General features: G+C 37.7%; 1 protein-coding gene across 1 annotated transcript in view; it reads right to left on the reverse strand.

Annotated features, from left to right (window-relative positions):
- Positions 1–11,381, reverse strand: part of ZNF804A (zinc finger protein 804A) — a 297,820-nt gene extending 286,439 nt beyond the window's left edge. Inside the window, exon 1 of the mRNA XM_058189216.1 lies at positions 11,271–11,381. Within this exon, the coding sequence (XP_058045199.1) occupies positions 11,271–11,381 (111 nt within the window). The remainder of the gene's footprint in view (positions 1–11,270) is intronic.
- Between the last annotated feature and the right edge of the window lie 1,208 nt (positions 11,382–12,589).

Raw genomic sequence — 12,589 nt, forward strand, 5'->3', positions numbered from 1 at the left:
CCTCAACTAAACAAAGAGTTGTTTCATTTTTCTGGATTTAGACAAGCTGATTATAGAAGATAGATACCAAAAATAGCCCAGATTTTTTTTTTTTAAAGCAAGCAGAGAAAATGGGGGACAAAAATCACCCTTCAAACATTGAATTTTAAAAATAGTGTAGAAAAAAATGTAACAGTTTTGAAAGAATATCTGAAACAGACAAGGGAGTTGTATTAATTTGGACATCCTGTTTCTAGCTGAGAACTATCATTGATAATTTTACTGGCTGCATATAATTATATTACATGCAGCATATGTCTCTGCTCTTATGTACGGGGAGGAACTAAAAACTGTACTTTTATTTTGTAATTTCTAAAAAGATAGTTAATTAAAGTACATTTTTCTAATTCTGTCAACACGTTAAGGCCACTCAGATCTGTTTTATTCTTTTGTACTTTTATTTGCTACAGATGAGGACATTATCCTCAATGTGGCAAAGTTTTTATGTAATAGCTTGTAAAATTAGAGAGAAGATAACAGCTACATAAACTGCCATAATTTGGTGCCACGCTAGTGAACTATATTTAAACTGATTTTAATAAGAGTGCATTAATTATTAGTAGGAATTTTTATTCTGTTTGTAAACAATTGGCATGTTTGGCCTCTGGTTGTAATAAAGATGAGCTTGAATTTTTTTTGTCCAGGCTACTACAGGTAGTCCGGACTACCTTTTGGCCCACAACCTTTTTGGCACTAATTGTAATATTCGGATCAGACAGGTGGAATCATATTTAGCAAGGCAATCCCTGATATAGCCTAGTATGATGCCATACAATGTTCTCTATAGATATCAAACTCTTGGAATTGGAACCGATAACCAGTGCAATACCCTCAGGATGAACATAATTCTGTAAGAGTGAGCTTCCCCATTTAGCAGTCTGACCACTATATTGGTAGCAGCTGCAGCTTTTGAATCAGTCCTGTATACAGTGGGGCACTAATTCAATTGTATTATCATGAGGGCATGAATCAGTCAAAATGCTTCCTAGAGCCATAACCTGTTCAATCAAAATCTGCTTTGGCCACTGCTCCCAAAACCAACAGCTGCAAATGTAGGACACCAGTTCGTTGAGAGAAAGAAGTCTTCCATTCTAGGTCTCAGTGAAGATCATCTAGCAGAGTGACCAGTGAAGTTTCTGCTCCAGGACTGGGCCAAAATCCCAACCTGCTCAAATTCAAATCTGCAAGGGAAACCCACAAAATCATCTAGAAAGCCTAATGTCTCCTTATCCCACCTATCCTTCGTCACTGAGTTTGGATCACTTTGAACAGTGGGACTTGCCAGAAATCCACAAGCACATTACATGTTTAGAAGAATAGGCACTTCTCTGCTCTTACTGCTATTGATTTAGGTTTCAACCTAAGCGCATAGCAGTGCTCATTCATAATCACAATTCTGATCACAATTGTTCCAACAATCTTCTCAATTTCATTCTTCCCATTACTTCTAGGCAAACTAAAATGTTGCCTCAAGTTTTTGGGTAGTCTGTTCCAAAGATAACGTGACATGAAAATGCCAACCAAATTGTTAAGAAGTCCCTAAGCATGCCTTGGAAAACCTCAAAAACTATACACACAAAATAGTATGGCTATGGTCAGTCATCCAGGTCATGGTTGTAAAGCACTTTTGGTATAAAAGTGTGTGTGTGTGTGTAGTTCTGTTCATGTGTGATATTTTAATGCCAAACAAATTACCTAACACTTGCAAAAATGAAAGATCTGCATCTTAGTAAACCTACTGTTGCTTTAAACAGCTTAGTAAAAGTTTAGTTAAATGAAGCCACATTGATACACTTGTGTTAATTACAAAGCCTACTGGAGGACCAGAGTCACATATCAGGTGACATTAAATTTTTTAAACATAGGCACTCTGAAGGACACTGTACTGAAAACTTCACAGATCCATCTGCTTGTAATTCTGACTTTGACCTACTCAGATTTTACAGTATATACACAAACACACAGTACTTCTTCCTTCTCTCCTTCGCTCTGTGTAGTCACAATTTTTAATTTTGAGATTACAACCTGATGAGGAATTCTCCTTGATACAACTTTAATTTATAATTCACAAGGCAGTGGAATCAATTTACTAAGAAATTCGTGTGCAAAACTTTAGAATTATGGGCTTATAATTTCCAGCAGTATCCAAGGAGCAAAAGAATATTACACTTCTATGAGCAATCCCAATGAACCGAAATGTATTTCTAAGCTTTCATCGTCAGCAACTTTCTGAAAGTTGGCTTTGCCTGCAGCAATACCTTCCTCCCTCTGAAGCCCATTGAACTCCAAGTTAGTCTGATCAGAGGTTAAAGCAAATGTCTTCTTAGTATTGACATTAAAATATCACCATGTCAAAAGGTCATTTCTAGTGCCAAGTGTAAATGAGCAGACTTCAGCAAATAAGTAAAACTTGAATGCTTCAATTTATTTTAGTCCAGAATTCCCCTCTTGAAATTCACAGGTTTGTTACTGAGTTTGTTTTATTATTTCACTACTTAAACCCAAACACAGTGTCCTCTAGCTAGCCTCTTTTTTTCCATACTGTATTTCGAGAACTTTTGGGGAGATGGATATAGCCCAGAATGTCAACCTGCTATTATAAACTGGGCTATAGAACTTCTGGAATAAAAGTTACAGGTTAGGAACATTAAGAAGGAAACTCCTTAGATATTTTATCTGATAAAACTTTAACAATAGCTTAGAGACCACATGTATCTCCTTGAGGAGAGCATCCTATATACTAACTAGGGCATCCGTTCACCTGATGGAAGTGCTGAGTAGAGAAAGTCTGAAGAAAACAAAAATGTCTTGGCAGGAACATATCATTAGTTTTATACATTGGTACATGTCATGATGTAGCAGGTTCAAATGGCATGCAACAGTGACTCTCAAGACTCCAACTTCTCATTCAACTATGTTATGCAAGTCTCTAGAAACAATGAGCCTGTTAGCAGGGAATAACTGACAGCTTGCAAGCCTATCATGGGTCCTAATCAGGGATGAAATCCAGCAAGTTCTGACAGTTTCTGGAGAACTGGTAGTGGAAATTTTGAGCAGTTCGGAGAACCAGCAAATAACATCTCTGGCTGGCCCCAGAGTGGGGTGGGAATGGAGATTTTGCAATATCCTTCACCCAGGAGTGGGGAGGGAATGGAGATTTTGCTGTATCCTTCCCCGGCCATGCCCACCAAGCCACCCCTACCAAGCCACACCATACCCACCAAGAGGACAGTACTTATAATCATTATTAATGCATTATTCTGTTTTTTTATTAAAATCATTAATTTCTAATTTCTCTTGCTCTTTTACTGAAAGAAGCTGTTTAAAGTTTCTTTTGCAGTACAAAAATAAGATAGAAATGAAAAATGAAAAGAGGTCAAAGGAGAAACTACTTGGTGCACTTCATTAATGCCACTGGAAAATGTTCCATCTAAATTAGATTGTTTTCTTTGTTAATCTTTCTGCACATACCATTCACCTTTGACCATGACTCATAGCATTTATCCAATCACATCTACTGGTTTTTTTTTTTTTTTCTATACAAGAAGTTACTGCCAATTATATCTGAGACAATAAAAGGGTACAGAAAACGTATCTGTTGGATTTCACTTCATTAAAATTTCAGATATGGACAAGGTTTAAAGATAAAGAGAAAAGAAAAATGTCTACATTAATTCATAATATTTATTTTTAATCAAGGGAGTGAAAAACTAACAGTGACTATAAAGTGGCATAATAATACAAGAAATAATTTTGGTTTTTGAATTATGGAGCTTTATTGTTAATGAAAGATCCATCTGAAAGATGTTTGTCTTCTTAACTACTGTATCATTATGGGGAAAAAGTTAAAAGTGAATTATTATAAGAATGAGAAATTCTGGTTTAAAATTCACATCAGTGATAAATTCATAAACTTGATCTATTCTAGGCAAATATTATTTCTGCTTTAGCTTCCGGCCCACAGCATGAATATTGGGATATTGCTACTAGAATGACTTTGCTTGTCAGAAGCAAATTGACTTTGCTTGTCAGAAGGTCACAAAAGATGATCACATGACCCCAAGACACAGCAGCCATTATAAAGTTGCCAAGTGTCTGAATTTTGATCCTGTGGCCATGGGGATATTGCAGTGGTCATATGTGTGAAAAATGGTCATAAATCACTTTTTTCAGTGCAGTTCCAACTTTGAACTGTCACTAAACCAATTGTTGTAAATCAAGGATTATCTGTATTGTAATAATCCATTGTTGGGGGTGGGGTGTAATGGGACATTTGAAATCATGACTCAAATCTATAAGAAGTTGTTCAATTCTCTCTTTAGAGCAGGTTCAAACCAGGATGATCCATCCTCCATCAGAGATTTCCATACTGAACTGGGGATATCCATATGAACAGCAGTCCTATACACAAAAGTATCTACTAGCTGAATTGGATCAGTATTATCTATATACAGTATGTATCGGAGATCACATTCATTATTTTTTCTTTGAAGTCAGCAAATCAATGGACTTTCCTGCTCTTCCTTCAGATCGTATTTCTCTCCTCCATCTGCTGTTAGTTGCTGCTGGGTTTTTTTTAATTGCTGTCCTAAACTAAAAATGACATTAATATAGTTCTATTAATTTTACAAAACTTATTAATTTCATGAATCTTACAGCAATAAAAATACTGAGAAAGTATCACTAAGTAGACTTCATTAAGACAAAGCCAGAATTATTCTGAATAACTTTGATGATCAAGCTAAATTTCCTTCTAATTTACGAAGCATCTCTCTGCCAATTTCATGTCACTGTACTTAATTTACACCTTCAAGGTGAACACAGAAATATAAGTCTTTCTCCTTTGGCACAGGAACCTACGTATTCAACTCAGCATTTCTTTTTATTTACTCACACTTATATCTAAAATGAAAAGGGATGCAGTGGCTCAGTGGCTAAGACGATGAGCTTGTCGATCGAAAGGTCGGCAGTTCATAATGGTTCGAATCCCTAGTGCCGCGTAATGGGGTGTGCTCCCGTTATTTGTCCCAGCTTCTGCCAACCTAGTAGTTCGAAAGCAGGTAAAAAATGCAAGTAGAAAAATAGGGACCACCTTTGGTGGGAAGGTAACAGCATTCCGTGCGCCTTTGGCGTTGAGTCATACCGGCCACATGACCACGGAGACGTCTTTGGACAGCGCGGCTCTTCGGCTTTGAAACGGAGATGAGCACCGCCCCCTAGAGTCGGGAACGACTAGCATGTATGTGCAAGGGGAACCTTTACGTTTTTATATCTAAAATGACCATATTTTAAAAATATTATCTGTTATAATAAAAAACAATCATACATGAAACCCAAAACTATATGTCCCCATCTGTTGCTACTGTATTATTTATTCTTGTTTCTTTATGCTACTTTTGTATATGATTCAGGCACAGCCAGAATGGAGAAACAAAATCAACCGCACCTTTTACACAATATTAGATTTATATTTAGATTATGGACGTATTTAAACATGAACCCATGTAAGCATCCTTTCTATTTTATGAAGCTCTAAGTATCACAAAATCTGATTTTAAAAGAAAAAGATTTAAAAATCTATATGCAGTGTCATCTTCAGCAAGTTTAATTAGAATTAAGACCCAAGGTATGCAAAGGATTTTAGATGTCAGGATTTTCTGGAAAAAATATATATTGACTCCTTTTCTGTTTTTGTTCTTTTTTCAAATTTCCCCCTATCCTATTCTAATAAGTATAAACATTTTTGTTTAAATATGTTTTCCTCAGCCTGATATATAATACATAGAGGGCTGACGAAATGGGAATTCCACAAAATCTGTGTTAACAGTTAAGAAATAATCAGTCAGCATAAAGTGTGTTATGTTCTTTCCCCTTATTACACTGCATACTGTGCTGCCAACAACATATGGTGACACTCCATAAGGTTTTCACTTCCACCTCCAACAGATACCAAAAAGCAATATGTTTCTTCAATCCAGCCTCACTGGTTGCCGGAGATACTCTTCTAGCAGCAGCAAAATTGGTTTATGCATATGCCATGCATTCTGTAAATTGACGAAAATATGTTGCATTTATGTAACTGGACTGCTCTTAAAGTCAGTCGCTAATGTGAAGGTTTAATACAATTCAGATGAGACCAATGTTAGAAAGAATGATATGTGGACATTTGTGGAATTTACTATAAACGTATGGAGTCTACAGTAAGAAATAACAGAAATATTCTTTAACATACACTAGAATAAACATGTTTTTTTTAATGATTTCAAGGAAAACTTTCCTTGTGATTCCTTGTGATCCTAGGAGGATTTAACAGTAGCAGAGTTGGAAGGGACCTTGGAGGTCATCTAGTCCAACCCCCTGCTCACGCAGGAGACCTATATTAGGGATTCAAACCGCTGAACTGCTGACCTTTCCAATCAACAAGCTCAGTGTCTTAGCCACTGAGTCACCTAGCCAGGCTATTAAATTTAAAGATTTAAAACAGAGATGGAGAACATTGTCCATGTCACTGACATGTGTTCAAAACGTAGTAATTTCAGTTAGAAAGAAAAATAGGAAATGCGGAAATCTGAGATTGCTAGCCCAGATTTGATGTTTCTATTCGATTAATGGACAGCTACAGGGTATGCAGAGTATGGCCAGGAAGAGTTTTGAAATTTTTTAAAAGTTCAGTTACTCTGATTCTGATTGCTCTCTTCACAATTTCTATTTCATGCCATACATTTTCTTATATTTTATAAATCACCCTTCCCAAACATTTTAAGTTTTGAAAGGTTCTATAAAATGGAATCCCTTGACACATTTCTAGCTATTACTCTATTCCTAGGGAAAAATATTTATGGTTGGTTGCGCAGTCAGCCAGATGTTTCGGTCTTTCCCAAAAACCTCAGATAGGCAGGTGTTGATGCTTGATGGTGTTAAAGGTGTTTAAAGGTCAGTATTTTCCCCCACTTGATGGTGAGCATGGCATATTTGTCCAGTCGAAACTCCATTGCAATATCTTGGCTGTATATACAGAGAGTGTCAATAGTGACACAGTAAATAGCAATTTTACTTAGGGGAGATCTTCTCCCACTCCTTGCTCTTTCCTGCTAAGTTACATGTATACAGAACTCTAGTCTTATAACAAAAAACTATATCCAAAGTTTGCATACAATGTCATACTCCTTTAGACTACAAACCTATTCCCATTTATCAAGAAGTCTCATTGAATTCAATATTTACTTCAGAGTAAACATATATAATATGGAGTTCTTTGAAATTTGACTTCTATCAGCTTATTCTTTTTTCTAAGACTTTTCTTCCAGTTCTCTGGTTTTTTAGTGCAATACTTATATTTCATTTTCTGAAACCAGATTTTTTTTTTTAGTCTCAAATGTCTTTCATATTAATCTTACAGGTATTGTCTCTTACATAGCCAGCTTCTTTGTTCTCTGCCTTGCAACTACTTCATACAAACATATCTATTTCCTATGAGAGCTGAAATTCTTACATTAATCACGTTATGCTTTTCAAAAAATAGTTATGTTTATGTCTGCCCATTTTGTTTTACCCTTGTAATTTAATGCTCAGCTACTATATTTTCAGGACTTACCCATTGATTCCAGCATCGTAGGCCTTTCTTTCTATCTATAGGACTGGAGAAAAGATACTATATAATACTTCACTTTTTTACCTAGTATCATTTGGCCATTCAAACACATTCCTTCACATCTCTTATTCTGAAGACGGCCAACGCACATAGCAACATTGCTTAAAAGAAGAAAAAGTGAGCTGAACAGCAGAGGATAAGCTGCTCAGCAGTGGCCCCTTTTGGTCAAGGAAATAAATTGCACAAATACAAGACAGGAGAAAGAAAAGTGTGGGGGGTGGGTAGAGAAAAACTTTCACTTCAAATTATTGAGAGCCCTTTCCTTACCTTTCACATTATTCTTTAAAACATAATCCTAACACTACTGCTTCCAATATTGATGATGCTGACCAGCAAAACATTGTGATGCTGAACAGTTTAAAACTGATAATATTGAGCAGATGTCATGAAGTATTTCTGCTTTGAGCAAGTCACTTGCACAACGTGTGCACACGGGAATGGAATTCCTCAATCCCTTCAGGTAAAATCTAAGCCCCGACTTCATTAGTAATGGAAGCTACCGCATAGACTCTGCAAAAATGGCTAATTGTCCAAATAATCCATGTTTCACAAAAGTGTTCCCTAAAACTGTCTTTGAGTTTTTAATCCTGGTTATCAGTCTATTTTAGGGGTACAATTTCAAATCATATTCTTCATTTTTGACTGCAACTGGAGCCAAAGAAACGTCATGGATGTGGTTACTGGGAGTCAAGCTTGACTCAAAGACATTTAAACAATGCTTTATTTTCTTTAAAAAAAATAGTGCTCTATATTAACCAGAGTGCATGTTAAAATATGTAATCATTTTTAATAAAAAAATTTGTAAACAATCACGTGTGGGGAAGGACTGACTCAAGAGACGTTCTTTTTTCTTCCTCACGTGAAAGAAAAGCATCTTCTAAAATGAGGCCTGATGGAATATGAATTATCTAGAACAACAAACAAAGCTTTTATCTTATTTTAATATGCAAATGTAGGCATCTATTTTTTTAAAAAAATACATTATATCTCATATGTTCTTATTTATTGGGCAAGTTGTCTACTTTTTATTTTGGTTTAGTTTTTTTTTTAAGCCAAACTTGTTCTATTATTTAAAATAGAAGAAACAATGTGTTCTCAAAGTTACATAGTTTATATATTTCTTCTCATTGAAAATCTCTCATATTTTATAAGATTTTCTGCATTCCATAACTTTAACTACTTTCAAGCTCTGTGAAATAAAATTACATTTGTTCTCTGCTTCTTTTTGAGAACATATTAATTCACTGCCATTACCTCTCAAAAGGTTTGCTATACCACTTTCAATAAACTTTTAAGCCTTTTAAATTCAATGCAAAGTCAAATGTAGGTGTTAACCTAGATAAATTCATAAAATAATATTCTTGGGTTCAATTACTGATTTCATTTCTAAAGATATGCTAAATATATTTAAAAAATAAAATTGCCCCCAGTTATGCCCAAAGCAAGTGAATACTGAAGTTTCATTAGCTTTGCAGTAGAAAATAGATGTGTTTAGAATGTGATCTATGTAACACTATACAATTTCAAAATAATTCAAATATAACTTTTAGAATACATCCACACACGTCAACTTGATGGTATAAACCTCCACTATTGTATAAAGTATGATTTCCATATAAGTTGATGAAAATAATAGTCACAATAGTTCATTCTCTACTGAATTTATTTACCTGGAGTTTGAGCTCACCTTAACCTTGGAATATTTACTAGGAGATACTTATCACTGGCTTTATAGGGGTCTATTTAATCATTATGTATAGAATAGTAGCAAACATAAAGAGATGGAGTTGTATTAACGATACAAATCATGTACTTTCATTGAATGGTCATGTTTGGCATAGTCTAAATGAAATTAAGTAGAAAATTACAAAATACAGCAGAATATAAATACTGGATCATTCCTGCCATTGCTTCTCTTAAGAGTTAATGGTCAATTTGGCAAGTTTTGTACCATTTCATTTTAATTAATTAATACATACTTGCATGTATACACATACACACAGACCCCCTGACTGATTTCATTTCTGCCCATTTGATAAAACATGAGTGAAAGATAATTCAAAGTAGATAACATAGATGGGAATTTGAAATAGCTAGGATGCAGAAAACCATACATGTCATTCAGACGCACACAAAACTTTTTAATATTATTCATAATTATTTAGAATTTACCACAAGCTTTCTTAATCATTGTATTTATGTACTAAATGCTAGTAAATCTTATAGGAACCTTCCTGTAAGTGAGATATGCATTATGTTTCCCTATAGTTTGTTCTTATAGAAACTTTCAGAATGAAAAAGTGATGAGAAAGCAAAATCGTTCTACTTTACTTTCAAATCTGTACCAGCATAATGGAACTTCTAAAGGATCTCTCTATATATATATATCTGAGATATTAATTGACCTTGGCCTTCATTAAAACAGACCATGCTGATAATGTCACCTCTGGCCATCAATGGGTCTCTGGGTTTTGGGCAGATGATTGAACTGGGTACTTTTCAAAGACAAAACTTGTGTTTTATTACTGAGTTTTATCTCTCTCCTCTGAAGTCGACAACTTAATCCCTATATCTGTTCTATTGAAGTTTCTCTCTAAGTGTTTTATTGGGGGGGGGGAGCCAACAAGATTTGAGAATTTCTTTTCCTAATTACAATTGTTCTGGACACTTCAAAGAACATTCAAAGTAACTTGGTTGGCAACATGACTATATCACCAGCCCCTCCATTTAAATTGGTGTCTCTTCCATCCATTCTGATTTCAGGCTATCTCAGAAGAGTGAGACCAATAGTCTTATTACATTATATGCACTCAGAAGTCCCACCATAGTTTATAGAGAATGACTCCCTACTAAGAGGATGTGGAAGCAGAGTCCTAAAAGCACTTTAACAAGAATCAACATAATTCCCTTGTGAAAAAATATGGACGCAGTTTTAAATCTTCCCATTCTGACCAACCATGAAAAAATGAGGGGAGGGGGGGGAGAATGTTTTGAACTTCCACCCATCATAATTCTTGAATAATCATCTGGCCAAAACCTCATTTTGTTATTTTCCTTTATTCTCTGAATACCTTGCCCCCTTAAATTCAAACTGGACCGTGTTGATGTTCACCAAAGTAAACTCAAAATGCCAGGTCTTCTCTACCAAGAGAGCTTTACAGCTTGTTCAGCACTCTACCTTTCAGGAGTATAAGGAGGACACGAATGGACTAAGTGTTTCTTTCAACGCCATTTAAGAGTCCACTGGATTATCCTACACTAGCCCCAAATCAAAGCGCTATCTAGAAAGAATCAGAAATAGTCCGAGAGGAAAACCCGTGTACAAACTAACAATTTTGTTCTTCTTCTTTGGTTTGTGCTCTGTGGGGAGTGGGAGAAAGAAATCTCCAAGAAACCGACCCCAGACTCTCTCTAGGAAAGCGCACCGCTCTGAACTGTCCAGATTTCTGGAGTGCTGAATCCCGAGTACTCCAGACGAAGATGTAAAGGACGAAAGGGGGCGGCGGGGAATTGGGGAGAAAGAGAGAGAGGGAGAGGGAGAGAGAGAAACGGAGGGAAGGGAAGGGAACAAACACCTTACCAGAGTTTTGTTGCCGTTTTTGCTGAGGGGACCTCGGAAAACTCCCTTGATGTTGCGAAAGTGCCCATTGCTGAGATGTGCGGAGCTGATGACAATGTAATAACACTCCATGGAGCAGCGGCCTCGCGGGCTGCCGCCGTTTCCATACACCCCGGAGGCGCCAGACCAGGAAGAGGCTGCAAGGCGCCGGGAGTGGGATAGATAATTGGACTGGCCGGCTTGGCTGAGACCAGGAAGCGGCGAAGGAGCTGGTTGATCCGGGGAATAACCAAGCTATACACAGAGGCATGAACTGCTCTCCCTCCGGCTGTTGTCTCCAAGTAAAAGCGGCGGTAATAGCAGCAGCAGCAGCAGCAGCCTAACTCTCCCTTCCTTTCTCTCTCTCTCAAGGCTGGGAGCCAGATCGAGCGGCCGGGCAAGCTTAGCTACAGCAGGAGCCGGCGGGCATTCATCACAGTCTCTTTCCGTCAGCGAAGAGCAGGCAGCAGCCAAAGGAAGAAGGGGGGCGGCGGCAGCAGCAGCAGCGGCATTAGCAGCATCTTTCCTTGGCTTCGCTGAAGGAGTCTGAGCTGCTGCCTCTCGCAGGCATGGCGCTATTATAGCGCACAGCCTTGCCGCTCCATTGCACTGAGCCAATGGCAGGGAGCCACTAGGCTGAGCTCGGAGCTGTCAGGAAAGTGCATCTGTCACACGCTGCCGTCTCCTCCCCCCTTTTCAGAAAGAAAAAAAGAAAGAAAATAAGCACATTCACACTCTCTCTCTAAATTCTCAAGCGCTCCACGGGAAAGAGCAATCAGGGCGGGAAACCGAGAGAGGAAACCCCCCCCCACCCCTATCCTAGCAGGGGCTGCCGCCGTTGCCCAGGTATAAAAGGGAAGGTGGCGTTCAACTCCCCTCCCCCAGAACAGAAGGGAAAGGCAACCGTTTGTCTTTGACTGGCTGGCGGAGGGAAGCCTTTCCCTCCGCGGCAGCGAATCCCCTTTTCCAGCGAAGTGACATTCGCAGCTGCTCCCTTCCCTTTGGAAGGGGAAGCGGGGGCACGTCTCCTGCCAGATCCTCGCTCGGGGAAAGCAGCACAGACGGGTCCTTTTTCAAGGGTTTGTGAGACTGTGAAGGAATTTTTTATTTATTTACTTATTTATTTTTGGACAAGGAGGAAGCGTCCCCGATGGAGATCCGAGGAAGAGGGATTAAAAAATAGTAATAATAACCACCCAGAAAGCAACATGGAGCCTCTCCGTTCGGAGGCCGTCTACCTGAGAACCGAACGGAAGGGCAGCCACACCGTTTTCTCTAAAAAACAAAAACAAAAAACTGCC

The sequence above is a fragment of the Ahaetulla prasina genome, chromosome 1 (genome assembly GCF_028640845.1).
Source record: "Ahaetulla prasina isolate Xishuangbanna chromosome 1, ASM2864084v1, whole genome shotgun sequence".
Taxonomy (NCBI): domain Eukaryota; kingdom Metazoa; phylum Chordata; class Lepidosauria; order Squamata; family Colubridae; genus Ahaetulla; species Ahaetulla prasina.